The following is a 22485-nucleotide window of genomic DNA, read 5'->3' on the forward strand; positions in this document are numbered from 1 at the left end:
TGGAGACAAAAATATTGTTAGACTGTTGAGGTGGGACATTGTTGACTGACGATTGACTAAGGGTGGAGGTCAAAGGAAGACAAGGAGGGATCTGAGCCAAAAACTGAAAACTCAAGGTCTATCTTCTTTAGGTTGGATTTTTTTGTTTGTTTGTTTTTAAATATCCTGAGGACATTTTCCCATTGATTTTTAGAGAGAGGGAAAGACAGAAATATCAATGTGAGAGAAACACATTGATTGGTTGCCTCCTGCATGTCCCAGACCAGGGCCTGGGCCTGGGAGGAGTCTGCAACCAATGTATGTGCCCTTGACTGGAACCGAACCCAGCACCCTTTGTCTGCAGGAGGATGCTCTATCCACTGAGCCAAACCAGCTAGGCAGGTTGGATTTTTTGGGGAATGCATTAATCTTAAGATTGTCTAGGGTCAATCATCTCTCATGGGAGGAAATAGATGGGAGCAGCATAGTATAGATAAGAATGGGTTGAATATAGACTTTGTTGGTGAGAGTTTAATTTGAGTCTGTGAGGTTACTGTGTAAGCTTGGTCAAGGTATTTAATCTGTTAAAACATAATTTTCTAGTGTATAAAATTAGGCCAATAAAGCCTACTACAGAAGTTTGATAAGAGAATTAAAGTCTCTTTTGCCATACAGTCTGACGCATAATTATGCAATAAATATTAACTCTCACCATTAGCTGTTTGCATAAGAGAGCTATAAAACAATATATAAAACAGGGTGGATAAAAGTCAGGATTGCAAATAGACAGTGAAGAAATATTCGATTACAGAAAGGAACAGAGCAGCTACATATTTTAATAGGAGTGATGGGATTCAAGTTAGATGTGATCAGGCCTTCGGGAGAATTTTGTCGTAAGTTTTTCATGATTAAAATGGTTCCATTTCACATAGGACTGCAGTCCAGAGTGGACTCCTGGCAGTGATTACTAAGTCATGGTGACTACTAATTGTTTTATATTTGATGCTAGTGGCTCGGTGAACAAAATTCGTGCACGGGGGCAGGGGTGTTCCTCAGCCCAACCTGGATCCTCTCCAATCTGGGACCCCTCAAAGGATGTCCTCCTGCCAGTTTACAGTGATCGGGCCTAAACTGGCAGTTGGACATCCCTCTCACAATTTGGGACTGCTGGCTCCAGTCGCTAACCTGCCTGCCTGATTGCCCCTAACCACTCTGCCTACCAGCCTACTCGCCCCCAATTGCCCCCCCACTGCTGGCCTGCTCACCCTCACCTTTTATCCCCACTGGCCTGCTCACCCCCAACTGGCCCCCCTGCTGGTCTGCTTACCCCAGTGGCCCCTGCCATCCCATCCTGGCCTGATCACCTCCTGGCAACCCAAGGTCCCATCCCCTTCTTTTTTTCTTTCTTTCTTAATTTTTTTTTTTTTCAGTGCTTTCTTGAGTGGAGGCCATGGCCAGCTGGAAGCAAGTATCTAGGATTTATTTATCTTCTATAATTGAAACTTTGTAGCCTTGAGCAGAGGCCAGGGCCAGCCAGGGTGGGCAGGAAGCTTGGCTTCCTTCATCGTCAGGGGCAAACTAAGCCTCTTTCTTGCTCCTGCTCCAGTGGCCAGCCAACATCTTGGTTGGGTTAATTTGCATACTCACTCCTAACTGGCTGGTAGGCATGACTTGGTGTAGTGGAGTGTTGGTTAATTTGCATGTTTCTCTTTTATTAGTGTAGACTAGAGGCCTGCTGCACAAAGAGATTCGTGCAAGAGGCCTTCCTTCCCTTGGCTTCCAGCACTGGTTTTCATCTGGCACCCAGGACCCAGGCCTTTGCTCCTGCCAGAGTCTTTCTTCTTCATCTTTGCTGCCCACTCAGGATGGAGTATGCCATCTTCGTCTTTGCTGCTTTGGAGTCTGCAGTCTTGTCTTAGCTGCAGCTCTCCACTCCTGTAGATCCCTTCACCCCCTCACCCTCCCTCTCATAGTAGGCGTCCTACCCCACCTGGCCACTCCATGCCTGGAGCAGCTAGGCAGCCACCATCTTTGGCCTTCTAATTTGCATATTTATTCTGATTGGCTGTGGGCGTAGTGGAGGTATGGTCAATTTACATGTTTGTCTATTATTAGGTAATGTGACACCATACACCATTTCCTTATGGGATTTTTAAAAGTAATGTAAAAGAAAGGAGATTCAGTTAGCACTATTTATTTGTTTATTTTTATTGGTCCACAGTAGAGGGAGTTTTAGTTAATAGAAGCAACATAGGAAACAAGGGGGAGACACCACCAAAATGATGCCTCCTGAGTGTTTCTGTATAGTAAGAGCCCTGGCTAGCAGGCTTCTACCACGAAGTTACTATCATTCCAGTAGTGCTGCAGGGAGGGTGGGATATTCAGATTGACACACATAATACATTTTAACCAGGCATCTATAATGTGACTAGATGAAGCAGAGCAACATATAACATTATAAGTCTCAGGGAAAGAGAGAGCATATGGGTCTTCTGAGTGTGTATATTTGTAAGTGATACTAATGAATTTGTGCATCATAAGATATACTATAAATTATAAGAAAGTACTATTCATATTTACTTTCAAATAAGTACACTTGACCTGACAATTGTGTTGCAGTAGCGTATTATTTTGATGTTCCCTTTAATGATCCTTTGTTTATGTTCTTCATACATTTTTAATTAAGAGATAAATTATGTTTGTTGAGTTATTTAACCAAATTTTTGGCTGGTATATATAGGGAAAACAGGTCCTCACTTGCAACTACACTGGAATAATGTCTTAATGTGTTTTTCTTCCCCACGAACTATTACAAAACAGACATTTTGAAATTATAGAAAAGAGTGTTACAAAATAAACCTATGGGAGTTTCTGAGGATGCCATCATCTGAACATATTCTACCACAGTCCGACTTTAGCACATAACCCACAATTCCTATATGTGATTTTATAGAATTGTATAGGCATTATCATCCATATAAATCAAAGCCCCCATGACCCAGAATGTCTGAGGAATCTGGGTGGGTGATTATAGTTAACCAACTTTCTTCCGAGAGGATCGAGAGTTGTCAGGATAACTCCCTCCTCCGATCCATCCTGTAAATGAACAAATTAATGTCCCAAGAAGGTACTAATTGCTTCGGGTTGTTCAGTGTTAGAGTAGCATCTGTGGCTCTGGCCTCCAGTCCCCTGATTCTTGTCCTTTGTCACGATGCTTAATACAGATGTGAAGTTGGTGTCAGTATTATTCTGACTCACCTTAGTGATTCTGATTGTGCTGCCAGAAAGCTTGTTTTATTTGCCTTGAATCTCAGTTCGTGGGTTAATGGAGAGCAGAGTGCTAATATTTGATACTCATTTGAGAGGAAGGGACAGAGTCATACTATGAAATAAATGTGGCTGTTAAAGAAAATACTCGGAGGATGTATTGCATTTTTAAAAAAGGGCAGAATTTCATTAGTTTAAAAGCCAAACCAGATTTTGCAAAAAATCAGCCGTAAGCAGTGGTGCTCCTCACCCTCCTCTGCTTGTTTCTTAGCGCTGGGATGCACCACCTCCCTGGGGGTGGTGCTGGTGGAATCCCCCAGATGACACCAGATCAACCTGCAAACACAGAAGGACAGGCCAGGTCCTCTCTCCCAGGAAAACCCATGATGCCTTTCCCAGGTCTGGCTCACTCTTATGTCAACTATTATTAACTCACTCCTTGTTGCCAATCCCTCCACTGTGCTCTCTTTCTTTTTCTTCCTATAGCTTTGCTGATTGTATTACATTTGTTTATGGAAACTTCTATCTTTAGGGCATTAAACAGTGCAGTCAAGACGGTCAGCGATGGGAAGGCAGGATATTGACATTGCTGTGGTTGCTGAGGGCTTAAGAAGGCTATGGAATCACTGTTTGCCTCATTTATTCAAAGTGATACTTTGTTTTGGAGAACAAAATGCGTCTTAGTTTCTTCTGAGGTCACCCTAGGCAGAATATGGTCTTATGTCTCATACCTGCTCTGTTTTACAAGAGACAGTCCCATCCCCTTGAGGGTCTGTCATGTGAAATGGGTTATTGTCTTCACTTAGGAAACTTCTGTTTTTATTGAATTTATGCCAGAAAAAAAATTTTTTGAGTTATGTTTTGTAAATTTGTATCTTTTCAGCAAATTACTGCCAAAACTCTGCAGACCGGCTTATATTCCTTTTTACCTAGTGAAGAAACCTTTTTCTCTTGTTTCTCAAAATGATGTCGGTAAAATGGAGGGTATTTCCCTAGGCTTATCTTGTATTCCTCTCTTCCTTTGAGCCCGTGGTTCTTACATTGGGTGGATCATCGTATGACCTGGAGAGCTTTTAAAAATGAAAAGGTCTGGGCCTATGGACACATAGTCTATCTGAAATATTTGCAGCAGATCTGGGCACTGTACCACTTGAATGAACATGAGGCGCTCACCCTGGGCATGGCGAATGGAGTGAGGAGAGTGTTGTGTGGGAGAAATGCTTACAGATGTGGCCACGGGGCTGAGTTAAGGCAATTCTGCTTCTTTCTTTCATCTGTGAAAAACATCACAGTGAATCCTCCTCACTCTTGTGACTGTTCACTCAGAGTGTGAAGCTTGTAGACATTAAAGCGTTTGGAGGCATGGAAAAAAGAAGAATGTATCGGGCAGCTCTGGAGCTAAGCAGGCTCTTCTGAATTGTCCTAAATTAGGAGAGGAGGAGGAGCTAAAAAGCTCAGCTGGTCATGGGGTGTGGATGGCCCCCCAAAAAGTATTAACTTTGGCAAAATGGCTCTCTTTGCCAATTTGCAGCTTACCAAGTGTTGGAGTTTTCTCACCCAAATGTAAACTCCAAAATTTTATTTCCATCATTTTCGAGCTTATGGTTTCTGGTTTTGAGTGCACAAGGCAAGGCAGTGCGGTGCGGAAGACGTCAGGAAATGTTTTACAAACCCATTACGCAATTTACCTGAGTTCCTTCTCTAAAATGCCAGCTACGAAACACCTACCTCAGTCTTAAGGGTGGCCCTGCAGATGGCCTGTATCCTTTTGGTGGCCAGGACCCTCCAGTTCCCCCTAATATAGGGCTGGCCACGAGTTTTAAAGGGATGAGCGCCCAGAAGCAAGCACTCACAGTGGATGTGAGGCTCTATCCACTCACCCAGCACTTCTTAGCTAATCTGGGTTAAGGACCATGGGCAAGCTCCTTTGTTTTTAAGAACATAGGACATGCTCCATTGTGACCGCCTAATAACTTTGTAACTGCATTTTCTAAAAATTCACCCCCTATTTGTTGTTATGATCAGATTCAACCACAATAAATTACTCTGTGCAATTACGAACATTGCTGAGATCCTCCTCTCCATGTTCCAACTTCTCTGGACCTGCAGAGAGGGACCCAGTCCTTGGACCGTATGTGGAGTAGCACCGCTCTACCCCATGTGACTGCATTTCCTGCCCAATCTCTAGTTTAAAAGCAAGATTAAAAGTGACGTTCCCGAGAGAAAAGCTGACCATTCCCAGGGGCTTGCTTTCTAACAGCTTCCAGTTCACTCCTGGCATTTAGGACTGAGTGAGCAGGTATTGCGTGGGCGGGACTGGAGGCAGAGAAGTACTGTGCTCACAGGGACATCAGCCCAGGAGGAGTTTTGTTCGGTAAAAAAGTGATCACGGCAGGCGAAACTGTTGGGAAGTTTGGGATGTCCCCTGGTGATGGCTGCTGGAGGGAGGGTGAGAGGAGCCCTGTGCAGCTTTCTTCAGGGAGGCGCAGGCAGCTGTGGGGACGTGAGGATGCTTTTCTGCGTGGTTATCGCTGGGTTCCTGATGAACAAGATGTGCCTCTTAATGGAAAGCTGTGAGTAACCACACCGCGGGCACACACAAAAGCAGGAGTGTTCCTTCGTAAGGAATGCAGATCGTTCTGCTGTGCTTTATACTCAGGGATTGAAAGTTACTTTTTACAAAGCACTTCCAAGTGCATTTCTTCCTATTATCTTCATTGTTCAAGGTCAAGTGTCCATTTGCAGATGCTGATCTATAACAGATGGATCAACTGAGAGTAAGGAGCCAAAAGGTCAGCTGAGCCAGGAGCAGAGTGGAGAGTCACCGGTCATGCCTCTGTTCCTTTGCACTGACCTACCTGGTGGCATTCAGCTACTAAGTGAATGAACTGAGACTGTGGATGGGGTGTTTATCACCGCTGAATTGTGTGAACTCTTTCTGAGAATAAACATAATCTGGGTAGCCCCCCTCCTTTTTTATTTATTGTTGGTTAAAAAATTATAAATGAGATTTCATTAGCAATTAAACCTTACCTAACCACTTCCTGCATTAGATCCCATTCCTGTATGCCTCTCTGTGCAGTAATTAATGTCAGTATGTCTTAAACTATGCACCTTCCTCAAAGAGGCTTCACAAGAAAATCATGTCCCGTTATCCAGGACCACAATGATAATTATAAATTAGGAATACTTCAAGCAGAAAAAAGGACTCATCCCCTTGTTTTCATGTGTAATATTTCCTCAACAGCTTGATAATTACAAGGTACCCAGTGGCATGTGGAAAAATCTATTAGAAAGCATAATGAGAAAAGGAAACTTGCATGTAATGTGTATATTGCAACAGATTTACTCTGCCAATTATTGTTTTAATATGCCCTCTATACTTAAAATTTTAACCTTGTGAAAGTTTAGTAAAAGTAAATTGCATCAGTTCTAACAATGTCTAATATATTTTTTAACTCTAAAAAACCAGGGATCTATAATAGTAAACCTATGGTAGAAAAATTCACCTTAGAAATCTTTGCTAATCTATATATATAAAAGCCTAAGGACCATCGCAACCAAACGGACAATCGAACAGGCTATGTGGGGTGACCAGGTTGGCAGGGCGTTAGTGTAGGGCAACCAAATGACCAAACATCAGGCTGTGTGGGGTGACCAGGCTGACAAGCAGATTAGTGAGGGGTGACCAAACAATCTAGCAGTAGGCTGCTTGGGGCGACCAGGCCAGCAGGGGGGTTAGTGTGGGATGACTAAAGGACTTATCAGCAGGCTGCATTGAGTGACTAGTCCCACAGGGGGGCAGTTGGGAGCAACTGGGCTGGCAGGGGGGCAGTAAGGGGTAACCAGGTTGGCAGGGTGGGCAGTTGAGGGCGACTAGGTGGGGGGGGGGGGGCGGCGGTTAGGGGCAATCAGGCAGTTAGGTAGGTGAGCAGTTAGGAGCCAGTGGTCCCAGATTAAAGAGGGTGCAGGCTGGGCTGAGGGTTAACCCCACGCCCCATGCACGAATTTTGTGCACTGGGCCTCTAGTATTCAATAAGAATCATCCACAGATTAATTAACATATTCCTCAAGAGAATCTGCTTACTTTTTTACTTAGATATCATTACTCAATTTTTATAAACAAAGGTAGTAGCAGCATAGACTTTTATTTATATAATAATGTATTTTGCACTTTTCTTAGTCAAATGTTCATTACAAGGAAAAATTGAATGAAAATCTAGAAATATTTGTCCTCACTATATCTACGTCAGTGAAGTTTATCATAGAGATATTTTATTAGTTTCAAAGTTTCCAAGATAAACATTATTACTTTCCCAATAGTTTTATGTGTAGATTTTTAAAAAAAATGTATTTTATTGATTTTTCTTACAGAGAGGGAGAGAGATAAAGAGCTAGAAACGTCAATGAGAGAGAAACATTGACCAGCTGCCTCCTGCACACCCCCTACCGGGGATGTGCCTGCAACCTATGTACATGCCCTTGACCGGAATCGAACCTGGGACCCTTCAATCCGCAGGCCTATGCTCTACCACTGAGCCAAACCGGTTTCTGCTAGATTTGTGTTTTTTTTTTTTTTTCATGACATGAAATTTAGTATGTTTTCAAAGGCAAAAACATTAAAAAGTACAATTCTGATGGTATAGTAATTTACCCTACTGAGTCACATTCTGCTGCGTCATCTCCAGTAATTGCCACAATTTTTCATTCAATCCAAGTGTAGGTATTTTTATCTCCATTGCACAGACGAGACTAAGGGTCAGAGCGTAATAACCAGGTCGCCAGTCAGATGATAACAGGATTTAAGCTGTTTGTTAGAGGGAAGAAAGTTGACCAGTAGAATTAATTGATGTTTTTAAAATATGTTTTATTGATTTAAGAGAGGGAGAGAGATAGAAACATCAATGATTAGAGAGAATCATTGATCAGCTGCCTCCTGCACACTTAATTGAATTTTTAATCTCAGTCTTTATCACCATTTTCAGCCTTTAAGCAGATGAATTGAAAATGCTAGACCAGGTAGTTCATTAGTTTGTATCAGGCCCAGTTGATCAAATACCTGTAAGAAAATCGTCAGAACTGCAGTGCATTGATTCATTTTTAATTTTGGTCTTTGCAGTCTTCAAGAAAAATAAAGGGTGAGTAAAAATTAATCAAGAACATAGAGATTCTGCCATCTAAAGGTGCATAAAACTCTCCTGGAGATAGAGAGAGAGAGAGTGTGTGTGTGTGTGTGTGTGTGTGTGTGTGTGTGATCGTCTGCTCCTAAAGGGCTCTGCCTCATGGGGAGCACAGGCGTGCAAATTTGTTGGTTCAATATAACATGCCAAGTGTCGCTCTGGGCATATAGAACAAGGTGCCTGTGCTCCATTTAGACAGTTTGGAGGAGTAGGGAGAACACACAAGAGATATAGGATGTGTTTTTCTTGTTATTTAGTTTGTTTTCTTTTTACCTACTACCATTAAAACGTAAAAGGATAGAAATTGAAATAAAATAAGCACGGCTGTTTTACGAAGTGCATTCATACATTTGCTAAATTTAATACAACAGGATGTTTCTTGAGAAAGTGAAATATGGTGATAAAAATAACCCAGCTCTGAAGGAATTTATAAGTTAAAGGAGGGGTGGATAGACAAACAGTGAAACTGGATTTTCAATATAAAGCACAATTTGATGCTTTCTGTTGTAGAAATTTAAGCAGCATTACATGGAGGACAGTGGGGTTGCTAAGACCTCAGTTCTAGGGAACTTGAATTAAGCCAAGTAGGATGCTGTAGGTAAGCAGGATGATGAAGAAAGTGTTTTGGAAAATAGAAATGTTTTCCATGCTCAGGCAGTGGTGAACCCCAGTAGGAAAGAGAGGCCAGGATGATAGCATGGAGCCCTCTGCTTAGAACTGGGGTTAAATCCATCAATCATGATAGCAATTAAATGAGGGTGTGATATAATTCATTGCATATTTTAGGGAGATATTTTCTGACAAGCACAGTGACAGCCTAGATGATGTCAGTTATTAAAGGGGAATAACTGGGAAGTTTTGAAATAGCCCAAGTGAAAGATTTTAAGATTCCAAATTAGGATTGTTTGGAGAAATCAAAAAGAAGGGATTGTTAAAATAGAGATATTGCATGGGTTCTTTACCAAGTGGAAGAGGATGGAGCTAAAATGAATTTAAAAAAAAAACACACACAACTATTGATTTTTTACAGAGAGGAAGGGAGAGCTATAGAGAGCTAGAAACAATGAGAGAGAGACATTGATCAGCTGCCTCCTGCACACTCCCTACTGGGTATGTGCCCACAACCAAGGTACACGCTCTTTACTGGAATTGAACCTGGGACTTTTGAGTCCACAAGCCAACACTCTATCCACTGAGCCTGACTGGTTAGGGCTATAATGAATTATTATACATATGTTTTAGGGTGCCTGTACAGTGTAATTTGTGTTCATGGCCTGTGTAGGATATGAAGAGTCCAACATGATTGGGTATTTCTTACTTTGTTACCATACACAGTGCTGGCATATACTGAGGTATAGGAGTCACATATGGTCTTATCTCTTTCCCCGTCCCTTCTATCCCCTTAGGAGCTAGACTCAGGTCAGGGCTCTGTGCTCCTCACTATTTGTGCTCATTTGCAATGATGATGATGCTGCTGCTGCTGATGATGATGGAGGAAATATTTAGATTTAGAGATACAGTAGGCCTTTGATTGAAGGAGTGACCTGTGTATTACATATGTGTTTCTGTGGTCATCGAATCTTCCTTAGCATTTCGCACCACAGTCAGCCATAGCATGTAGACACTCCTAACCCAGAAAGGCTCAGGTAAGGGTGAGGATGGGTTTGGAGGGTGACTGTGAGAAGTATGTACAGGGGGAGTACTAGAGGTGTCAGCAGCTTGAAAACAACTTGTTTTCATTTATCATCTGCCCTTGTCTCAGGAGTTGGACTTTTTGGTATGTGTTGTTGATGATGGTAGAGGTTAGTGCTGTTATATAATGCCAAGAAAGGAGCCTTTCTGGCAAGTCCTGAAGCCTGTGGATGGCAACCACCTGAAGCACTGAGATTTTTTAACATTTGGGGAGCTCTCAGGTGGGGACAGGTGGCATGTGCCAGTCTCTCAGAGAGAGGGTCCCACAGGAGGGGGTGGCGGTGGGCTTCTAGCAGCTTGCAGGGATTTATAACCCTGGTGCAGCCACAGAGAGTCGGCTGCAGGACCTCAAGCAAAATCCTTAGCCTTTGTCTACCTCGGTTTCCTCATCTGTTCATAGGGATGATAGAGTCACAATGTGAACATAGAATGAGCTATTGCACAGAGAACATTAAGAACAGGTCCTGGCACTCATGGAGCACACAAACTATACTATTTCTCAGCTTTCTTCATCTTAAATTAGAGGGAGATATGTATGGAGTAGTAACCCCGAGAATGACAGAAGAGAGTGAAGTAATTCACTGTATTTCAGGACTACAACTTCTCCACATGCTGGATAAACACGCAGAACTGTGATCCACCTGACGATCCCACTTGGAACAAATCTAAATTATAATTGGTGCCAGGAATTCACTTTCTGTACTTTTTTGGTCCCGACTAAAAGCTACAGAAACTAAGGCATAAACCAGATATTTGAATATGCAGAAGCAGAGTATAAACACAGCTGTTCTGGTGCAGTGGAGGGATCACTCACAGAAATCCGGGGTACACGCCAGCGCTCTCCCCAACGGCTTCCCAGAAGGAACATACGCCCTGCATTCACCTTCCAAAGCAGTTCGCCATATTTTATATTTTTAGCGCCTCGCCTTTTGAAGAATGCAGACACAGTTCTGTAGGACAGGGGAAAGCTGTGTTACTTGGTAAACAGGTTTTTTTGCATTCATATTTATCCAAGTCCAGAATGATGGCCATTCTGGGGAACGGATGAAGGTTGAAATGAGGATTTGAGTCCTGGATTTATCAGGTGACAAAGTTCAGAAAAATGTGTAATCATTTTTGAGTTTCCTAAGGTTCCTCTGTTCAACATAATGTTCTGACGTGCAGAAGGGACAGTCCCAGATAGAAAATGCAAATCAGCCTCACAGCCCATGCTCCTGGAAGCCAGGGTTAATCATGCACATCGGAATGTAGTTCTTGGTATTTGGAGAAAGGGTTTAGTTGAAGTCTCAGGCACACATTAATTTAAAATTCCTACTTCAGAGAGCAGTGCCATTTTTTTCAGCTTCAAATTCTGAAGTATAGAACAGGATCTGGGAACTGATTTAATGATGGACATTCATCCATGTTTGACAGTCATGAAAAAAGAGAGTGAAGTGGGAGGGAGGGCAGCCTCAAAGAATGCTGGTATTTATAAGTATAATACATACTGCACTAGACTGAGATTTATAAATGTCCTATAGCAAGTCCCTTTGCTTAGAACAAGACCAAGTCAACCCATTATACTTATTTACTGAATATCTGCTCAGTCCGAAGGAGATGTCTACTAGTAAATCAGGCAAGGACAGACCCATTAAAAAACAACAACACAAGTTCCGGCCCTGTCCATTTTGGCTCCATGGGTAGAATGTCAGCCTACAGACTGAAGCATCCTGAGTTCGATTCTGGTCAAGGGCACATGCCCAGGTTGCGGGTTCTATCCCCAGTATGGGGCATTCAGGAGGCAGCCAATCAATGATTCTCTCTCATCAGTGATGCTACAATCTCTCTCTCCCTGTCCCTTCCTCTCTCTGAAATCAATACAAATATATTAAAAGCAACAACAAAAACAAAAACACCCACAAGTTCCTAACCTTGAGAGAGACATGAAATACCTTTGGAGATGAGGCTTTTTACAGGAAGAGATGAAACTGTCTTGCTCACCAGTGCAAGCGGACATGCTCTAATAGCCTGTCCGCTGTGCACAGTGAGCGCCTGCTCATCTTTCCAAGAACAAAAAAAAATTGCATGTGCTGCTGCCCAACATAAGAACTGTTTTTACATGTCTCCATATCGCTGACTCCCTTGTAAGTTAATCTCATCTCACATGAATTTTTCACCAGCTTCACTCTGATGTTGATAAAGGAGATGGTTCCATCAAATACATCTTGTCAGGCGAAGGGGCCAGTTCCATTTTCATTATTGATGAGAACACTGGGGATATCCATGCCACCAAGAGGCTGGATCGCGAGGAGCAGGCCTACTACACGCTCCGAGCCCAAGCGCTGGACAGGCTCACCAACAAGCCCGTGGAGCCCGAGTCCGAGTTCGTCATCAAGATTCAGGACATCAATGACAATGAGCCCAAATTCTTGGACGGCCCGTACACCGCCGGGATTCCCGAAATGTCTCCTGTGGGTAAGTTAACAATGCACATGGTTTGCAGTGTCTGATCTCAGGGGCTTTGGCTTTAAAATTAAATCATCATCTGTCCTGGAAAAAAAAAATCACGTTTGTATATAACCTAACAGTTAGGGTGGGGAGAGTGTTGGAGATGTGTTAGTAACCAGGACCTGAATACTATTATTCAACTTGTTAGTTTATTATGAGGCAAATGAGGAAGTTTTTCCTTTTACACAGCTAGCTCGATATATTCAGGAAATTTCTTACTGTTTACATTCACTTTCAATTCAAAATGTAAAAATAACAATTAAAACTAAGAAGTTTAAAAGGAAAATCTCTGCAGACACAACAGTGGGATGATCTTTTATTTTTCTCTCTCCTGATAGTAGGATAATGATGAATTATTGTAAGCATCTCTCTGTGGTCACGGTATTAGGTAGGTTGTGAGTGGCTAGTCAGACTGTCATTTAGATCTGGTGGCCTCTTCTGTAGCGTATTCTTGAATGACAAAGGCCCATCCACGTGCCACTAGTAATCTTTTTTTCTAATTTCTCCAGAAACTTAAATGCATGGGATTTTATATTGAATTAATAATAATGGGAAAGTGATCCTTAGTTTGAGGTATATAAAAGAATGATGAAGGTTGTTTTGTTCCAAGACCCTTTGACATTGCCCCGTTTCTGCAAAAATAGAAAGTAAAGTACTTCCAGTATATACTTTATATCAAATAATATTAAACTCCATTTTAAATTCAATGCATTCAGGTACCTTTGGAATAGTTTCAGCCAGCATTTAGTTTAAATATGGATGACCTTACAAAACAATAAAACATTATGGGGTTGGAATGGAGACAGTAGCTTTATATGTTTATTTCCTGTTATTTTTAATATCAAAGGAGGATGCTTATTTAAAATAATAATTGAACTTGTATTTTAACACAGGAAAATTTTACCCTGTGTGATTTTACTTTCAATAAAGGTTATTTCATTCATTCCAGGATTCAATAAAGGCATCTACTATGCCAGGAAGTGCAATTGCAAAGATGTGAATTGTGTGTGCCCTTTAGGAGAAATCACAATTCGGTGACCCGAGATTTCTGTTCTTATGGGATGGGAGAGGGAAATTTATTTGGAGCACATGGCTCTTTGATTCCAAAGAAATCCAAATGGAGGATGAGCCAGAGGAATCGATGCTCTTGGGCAGGAAAAAATGCAAACCACAGTGGTGGTATTATCCCTCCAATAGCTTCTATGTACAGATTTCTTTGACCAAACAAGCTTTTTCACACTTTCTCTGTAGCGATTGCCTCTTCAGAGTGCTTCATGCTGTTGTTGTTTAACCACAATAACAAAAATAACAGTGACAACAGCAGCAAGGTTTTGGAAGTTTTAGAGAAAGACAAAGCACATTATCCTCCTCAGGACAGTAATGTTTAGCAAAACAGGATTTTTGAGGAGAGTTAGAGCAATTCAGTTCAACCCCATCATTTTGTGGGATTGGTGGGTGCTCTTCATTGGCTTGCTAAGGTTTTCCTCTCCTGCCTGGAACAGAAGGGAAACTTGGTTTCAGAGGCTCACGGATGTCCTGTAGCTTTGGTTTCAGTGGTGCCACTCTGGTGCCAAACAGCATGATTTTTTTTGCACACGTTAAGTTATTTTAGTGTTTTTTTTTTTATTGATTCCAACAGGTTAACAAGTTCTTAGAAAATGACTTTCTAATGTCTTCAGGATTTAATTGACACTAATTGTGATCACTGGGTTAATATCAACATTTGAAATAAGAATAATGAATTTCTTCCTAAAATAGGTTATATGTATTTTTAGTGCGTCATAGTTTATCTAAGTATTTTATTCTAACTAAGTAGCTATGATAACCACTAAGTAGTATGTTATATATATCACAAGCTTTCAGAGTTTAATATTGAGGGCTATTTCTTTTCATTACATACTGACTATTGTAAGATTTTTAAATACTTGCTAGCCCTTAGGATTGTTTATTCATTGCCAGGGAAGCACACAAAAGTATGGGGAATTTAGTTATTTGAGAATATCTCTGTGTGTACAGTACAGTAATGAACACTTTAGAAGAATATATATACTACACAACCAAATTTCCTGAAGTATACTATTCATCCTTTTGTTTGTTTGAAGTTGTTTTCTTTTCTAATGAAGTAGGAAATCAATACTAATCACATCACTAGAATGAATAGTACTATACGATGGTGCAGAATAGAGAAAATAGATAACATCAATGTCATTGATTCTAACATTCTAAAATACATCAAAATTTAATTCTTAAAATGTTTTTCAAATATACATTTAAAAAATATATTTTATTGATTTTTTACGGAGAGGAAGGAAGAGAGATAGAGAGCTAGAAATGTCGATGAAAGAGAAATATCAACCAGCTGCCTCTTTCACACCCCCTACCGGGGATGTGCCCACAACCAATGTACATGCCCTTGACCAGAATCGAACCTGGGACCGACGCTCTACCACTGAGCCAAATCGGTTTTGGCTACATTTTTCACTATTTGGTCATAGCAGGCATTCACAGGGCACAATCACCCAAGATCATAAAAGAAAAGAAAACTTGAAGCAAAACAAATCTTCAAAAACCAAAACAAAACAAAACAAAAAAAACCCAAAACCAAAAAATCAACAACAGTATCATTATTTTATTTCATAATTTCAACCTAATTTTAAATAAAAGGAAATCAGTGTATGAAGAAAAGAATAGATTTATTTTCTTAGAGTGGACATTAATGACTTCTTTAAGGCATTTATAAAGGGGGATCCATGTATGAATAGATCTAAAATAAATGTTAGATGAAAAATGCCATATTTTTAAGAAATTATTAGAGCCAAACTTGAACCTTAGTAAAACACATTAAAAAGATGATCTGTTCCATCTCCATCAGATATAGCATAATTGATATAATAGCATGTGCTTAAATATATAAACTAAGAAAACATCTGTTTTTAAGATTACATTCCAAATGGAAATAAAAAGAACAGAGCACAGTAAATGCTTTCCCTAGGGAATAGGTAGATTTATGGTAAAATGAAGAAGCAATATGATACTTTGTCTTATGAATTGTAGAAAAACAGCTAATAATGAAATTATTAAAATCGTCATATTTTTCCTCCTTTGGGGGTTTGGTTGAAATTTTCATTTCATACTTTTGCTTTAAATCAATTAGCATAAACAAATACGAAATAAAACTATTGCTAAAGAGATAAAAGAGCCAACTAATACCCAGTTAAATATGAATCCAGTATTCTTTTATAGTGGAGTTTATTGGAGTGACATTGGTTCATAGAACCATGCAGGTTTCAAGTGTGTAACTCAGCAAAACATTGCACACTGCATACTATATCGCCCAAAGCAAAGTCTGTTTCCATCCCCATTCTGCCCGCTTTTGCCCACCTCCTCCTAACCACCCTCCCTTACCTCTTGCTATCACCACACTGTGATAGCATGTGTTATATATGGTGTGGGTTTTGTTTTCTGATTAATTCTTTCACCTTCTTTCATCCAGTCCCCAACCTCCCTCCTCTCTGACATCTGTCAGTCGGTTCCATGTACCCATCATGCTTCTGTTTCTATTTTGTTCATCAGTTTATTTTGTTCATTAGATTCCACATGTAAGGGAGATCACATGGCATTTGTCTTTCCCTAACTCGCTTATTTCACTGGAGCTGGAGATTAAAATGATAGTGAGATAATCCAATATTCTTTATTCAATTAATGGAGCTTCTGTTTCTCTCTGGGTTTGCTCAGCTGCGGCGGTGAGATCCCCTCCATGATTTCAGGTTCAGATGCTCTTGTTTGTCAGGCTGCCTCCTGGACAGTGATTGAGACTGAGAGAGATTGCTCCTGCTAAAAACTTGTTACCTGGCCCTGATGGATGAGATGCCAAAAATTTGAGTCCCATCCAATTCTGAGTATATCCCAGTCTAATAGGCATCATCAATCTTACACTTTTGACAACCTATTTTCATGCCCCTTAAATATTTCTGAGGGCTTAATGAGTATTTATCATACTTCTATCCAATTTTAATGTGCCTTGAAACAAGAAAAATGCAAAATTAAAAAAAAAAATCTAGTATCTAGTGCAGAATCATCAGACTTTTGTGTTTACGTTTTGTGGCACCGGAAGTTTTTAATTCATTGGTTTTTGGGTTGGCATGTAGGGACCTCAGTGGTACAAGTGACAGCAACCGATGCTGATGATCCTACATATGGCAACAGCGCCCGCGTGGTCTACAGTATTCTGCAAGGACAGCCATATTTCTCGGTGGAACCCAAGACAGGTAAAATTTGAAATGCGACACTCCTCAGAAAGTCAACATGTCTACCTTGGCATAGAATTAATATTAGTGATTTTTACGCCACAAGTTGGCACTGACCATTTTATGGTGCTTTTTTCAATATGTATATAATGGTAATAAGTAGCATATTATTTATAAAGTCAATAGCACCTATTAAAAACATTTAAAATATTAGTATTCTTAATTATAAGATATTTTATATTAAAACTATTTCCACTATCTCCTGACTGCATTAAAAAAATCTTGATTATTTTCTTTTAAGTTTTATTTTTTATTTCTCTATTTTAAAAAATACATTTTTATTTATTTTAGAGATGAAGGGAGAGGGAGAGAGAGACAGAAACATCAGTGATGAGAGAGAATCATCAGTTGTTTGCCTACTGCACATCCCACACGGGGGATCGAGCTTGCAACCCAGGCATGTGCCCTGACTAGGAATTGAACAGACACAGGCTGGGCTCTATTCTTTAATTAATCCACAGAGGAATTATACACAGTGAAATTTAATTCTCAAGAAGAAATCTGTCTGCTATGCAGCCAAATCTGTGGTAGGTTCAGTTTATCATTCAGAGGCCAGATTTCTTAGGGAAATTAGTTTAAACATCACAGCTAGGATGGATTCTGCTAAATCAAAGACTAAGTTAAATGGCAAATTTTTAATATCAAGAGCCAAACATAAATAAAAGTTGCAAGATTCCTTGATAGATTATGTGGCTGTTTGGCTAGATGCTGTGCTTTGCTTTTAAACTGATACAGTTTACATTAAGTAGGAATATAATTCAGAGCACTATATCAGCTGTAAAATAATATTTTATCAGCTCTTCTTTTCTGGCTTTGTGTGGAGGGAAGAGGGAATGCGTGTGAAGATGGTTGGTGTGTGCCATGGATTCTCTTCATTGCTGTGAAAATCCAAAACTTCCTTATGTTTTAATAATTTTGCCTTTATCACAGAGAATTCTTCAAATAGCCATGCTTATGATTATGAATATTTGATAGTACCTATGATTCTAAATGAATTTTTAATTCCATTTATCCTGATTTTCATATTTTTTTTTTAAAAAAAACAGTGATTTTAATTCATTCTCAAATCACTGCGGGGGATAAAAACTTTAAATGTCTTTTGAGAATCGCAGTTGTAATCATGCATGAAGAGAGATGTGAATTTAATTCTAGCCTGTCATTCATTAGAATTTTCAGAGACTGCAGTGTATATTTAGTGGTGGAGTTTCTTAAGCCACTTGCTAAGTCGAGTAGAGAAGACATAGTTGTGATTAAGCAAGTGCTAAAGGAAAAGAAGCAAGTGAAAGTATTCTGTTCATGATATGAAGCCTGTGAATGAAGAAAGCATATTTGTGGTTGATTGCAGGATAGACCTGAGAACTGAAATTCAAACACCCACCCATTCCTTTCTCTGTCTACTCTTTATAGCCTGGAAAGACATTGACAAGTTTCTGACATTTTGCTAACAAATTATATACTCTTGCCTTATATAAGTGCTCTAAAAATAGCATGTACTAATTCCAAGGGTTAAATATTTTGCTTCTTTTAATGGTAGGCTTTTGATTTTTGCTCTCTTGTAAGCTAACAGGTTTTTCATCAGTCTGTATAGGTGAGGTCTCCCTGGTTGATTAACTGGGCAGTAATCTATTGCATAGGATCATATTATTAGTACTTCAAACATAAGTTTGATTTCAGAATCTAAGGGATTCAGTGTGACCAGAGATGAAGAGTTTGACTTTATTGTGTTTAGAGTCTTTAGGGCTCTAGTCATTGGGACTTCTCATCTGTAGTCATTAGTGCAGAGCTCTTCTGGGAATTTTTACTGTCTCTGCTAATTCATAAGATGGAGAACACACTTTTTCCCCAAAAAATGTACTTTTCTGACCAAAAAAATGGACAATTTTTAGTACTTTAAGGGATGAAGACCTGTAAATTAAATTAAGGACACATATGTAATACTTTAATCAATAAAGAAATTTTAAAAAATTGAGTTAGACTTTCTTTCTTAGTGTTAGTACTATTTTCTGTGAGAAATAACATTTCTTTATCTCTAAATTTAAGAGTTTTGAGAAGAAAGTAACATTTCTGACAGAAAAACAAACAAACAAAAAAAACACATGCTAACTCAAGATCATGTAAAAAAAAATTTTTTTTTAAAGGACCAGGAAATCACTATTAGGTACATCTCTAAGTTTTGCAACTTCTAAATTCTTTTAAAATATATATATATATTTTATTGATTTTTTACAGAGAGGAAGGGAGAGAGATAGAGAGCTAGAAACGTCAATGAGAGAGAAACATCGACTAGCTGCCTCTTGCACACCCCCTACTGGGGATGTGCCCACAACCAATGTACATGCCCTGGACCGGAATTGAACCTGGGACCTTTCAGTCCGCAGACCGATGCTCTACTACAGAGCCAAACCGGCTTCGGCTAAATTCTTTTTAAAAAGAAAAAATTTAAGCTTATTATTAATAAGGATCATATTAATAATTACTGTTACTATTTATGGATCATATATCATTAACCCAGCATTGCTGAAACCTCCATGCTCATGGTTCATTGTAGCACCACTTACAGGCCCAATGGCCAAAGGGAACTGTATTTCCTACCCTAATTTCTCCATTCATAAAACAAGAATGGGAGTAGCTGCAAAAACCGTTGTTGACAATTGACTGCAACATGCAAATAGAACACACTGGAAACAAGATAATGTAGTCGTAAACTAAGAGATTTCTGTCACCTACCTTCACAGTGTCCCCCAGTGTACTGAGAGACTGAGGTCATTTCACTTATTATAGTGTTCACCTATGCTGTAAACCTGCAAGCAAACAGATCCCCATTTTGGTCTCTCTCACATATGGCAGTTCAAAATGGAAGTGCAGGCATCTTGTTCTAAAATTAGTAGGATTTTAAGATATATCAGCAGAGCAAGAAACCCAGCGTGGGCCAGTGTGACTGCACAGGCCACAAGGCCACGGAGCTGGCCCTGGACCATGGATTGAGTGTTAAATACCACTTGTCATGTCTGAGTTCTTTTGTAAACATAGAGGTGTGACGACTTGGCACCTGTGTTATGCTGGGTGGTGCAAAAGTAGTTTACAGTTGGTCATATGGAAAATAATACAATATTTAATAAGTGATAATACAAGAATAAACTTTGTGTTTGGTGTACTCATAGCTGAAAACCTACTTTTTCCCCACCTTGTATATTACATGTGTATTTGTTACTTCATAATTTTATGTAAGTAATATAGCCGTCACAAAACCCCCTTCCACTGCCCTTACACGTGATCCGTTCTGTGGCCTGGCTCATGGTGTGGAGGTGCCTCATGCGTGTCAGGGCTTGCTGCCAACCTCTCCCCGCAGCCTACACAGGTCTCTTCCTCAGTCTCTTTATCTAATGCCAGCTCAGGAATTCTTTGATTTTCTAGAAGCTTTCATCTTTACTATTGGCTCTTCTCTGTCTTCTTATGGTTCTATTATATGCTTCACCAAAAGGTAGACAAATAATACAAGGCTCAGACAAAAATTTTAGAAATAAATATAAATTATTAGGAGGAGATTCACCAGGCATGCCTAATGAATATTGCACCTAGACAACAAAAATATATTCAGCCACATAGTCCCTGAGTCATGTGACAGTACAGACTCCTGAGACTAATCCAAAGCATGAGTGAGCAGAATGAAGGTGCCAACATTGTTTGATTTCCTACCCTGGGGTGGTACATAAATAAATTCTTCAGAAGATTCCATGGTAACAGAACATGCAAAATCAAACAAATCCATGACTGGTAGGATATTAGAGAAACATCTTAACTTTTATTTCTGACCAAACACCATGCTGTTGCTGAATAATAACAGTGATAAATTTATGTTTCATATGCACAATACTTTTTTTTTTGTGAACATGGATTATAAATATATGAAAAGTTCTGGGTTACTGGATCAGATGAAAACTTACTCTAAAAGCCCCAAATCTGATCCAGTCTCTTGTCTAATGAGCTGCAGGATATATTATTCTCATTAGAGTAGCTGAAAAGTATTGATTATTGAAATTAAATAGTATTGTCTTACATAAGCCCTTGAAACTGTAAGGATCCGACTGGCAGGATTGGCCTTTCCCACTTCAGAGCTATAGTGTTAAGGACTTGCTGTGTGCATGTGTGTCTATAAAATACATAGCAAGATGCAAGTCAAATGCAGCATCTGAGACTTCTTTTCCAAATGTCGACAGTTTATACATAAAAGCGAAAAGCTAGCAAAAGTCATAGAATTACAAATCTATCATTTTTTGAGTGTCCCTATTTAAATTCAATTCTCTCCCAATTATTTTATTCTTGTCAAAAATATGTTTAATATTTGAGGTATTGAGAAATTGCCTTTGCCACCTGCATTACTTTGCAAACTTACATCATGATTTTTGCTTTGGGAAAGTGTTATTTATAGGATCACTTATAAAGAGACAATTAGAGGTGTGAAAAATAAGTGAGTGATTTTGACTACTGGACTTCTCTCCTAATAATTCTATATTTTCTCTAAAAGTAAATGCCTCTAAGTCAGTCTCTGAGAGAATGAGGCTGTAGTGTTTCCTTTTGCTGATGTGTTGAAATGCTGTGGAACTCTGTCACAATACTTGTGCAACAGTATCCAAAAGTTAGTATATTAGAATAAGTGATAGTTAAAAACAACAGCAATAAAAACTGGCCTCATTAAAGTATAACTTAATTGCTAAACATATAGATGTTATTTTTGGTGTGTGTGTGTCTGTGTGTTTGTATTTGATAGCTAGTGCTCAGATCTAAGCAAAAAAAATGTGGTTACTTAAGATAGTTTGACTGTTATCTGACTTGGAATCTTAGAAATCCATAATTCATCGCTTAAGTCAGTCTTAAATATTGAAAAGCTTTTCTCATCTGTTTCCCATCCTAAGAACAGTTGTTGAACTATAGAACTATACAATATTGTGAAGTACAGGGATGGACTAGTGTAGTATGACCTAGGCTTATAAGTTATACTTAGAGCTGAAATATAAGACAGACCACTGAAGAAACAGCCTTTAAACAATTTAAAATTAAATACAAAAATTTGGAGGATATGAAATCATTTTTATGCTGAATATGAGGGGAAAGGATACTTATACAAATTTGTATATGATTGTTTTCTTTCCAAAGACCCATCCTCTATCAAAAAAGCCAGTTTCTCTCCTGAAAAGTCCATGACACAAGACTTTCTCTCCCTCAGGAGTCAGTGGAGATTTAAATTCCGACTTGCTCCTAAAAGTTAGAATATTTAATATATTTTAATAAAATATATTAGACTTTTTTTTCAAAGTCAATAAACGTGTCCTAGGTGCTTAGGTCAAATATTGTATTTGTTGGAGAAAATGAAAGTGCAAGAAATGATAAATTTTTAATTTATATTTAATTACTAATGATCTCATATTGCTAGTTTCAAGGTCTATATAGAGTCTATTTAGTATAGACCAATACTAAATAAGTACATTTTTATTAATCTTAACTAGATGTACATATACTAAGTATATTATGTATACATGCCATTTTATATATTTATGTATAACATAAACTAAATT

At 39.2% G+C, this 22485-nt stretch overlaps 1 protein-coding gene across 4 annotated transcripts in view; it reads left to right on the plus strand.

Annotated features, from left to right (window-relative positions):
• The window catches only part of CDH7 (cadherin 7), a 135113-nt gene that overhangs the window by 39249 nt on the left and 73379 nt on the right, over window positions 1-22485 (plus strand). For 3 of the 4 annotated variants that reach the window (XM_084887836.1, XM_084887838.1, XM_084887835.1), the window contains exons 3-4: window positions 12278-12572; window positions 16754-16873. In XM_084887836.1, coding sequence (XP_084743962.1) covers window positions 12278-12572; window positions 16754-16873 — 415 coding nt within the window. The remainder of the gene's footprint in view (window positions 1-12277; window positions 12573-16753; window positions 16874-22485) is intronic. The other variant, XM_084887837.1, reaches the window with a different exon arrangement.

Source organism: Pipistrellus hanaki, assembly GCF_964339955.1.
Source record: "Pipistrellus hanaki genome assembly, chromosome: 6".
Classification (NCBI taxonomy): domain Eukaryota; kingdom Metazoa; phylum Chordata; class Mammalia; order Chiroptera; family Vespertilionidae; genus Pipistrellus; species Pipistrellus hanaki.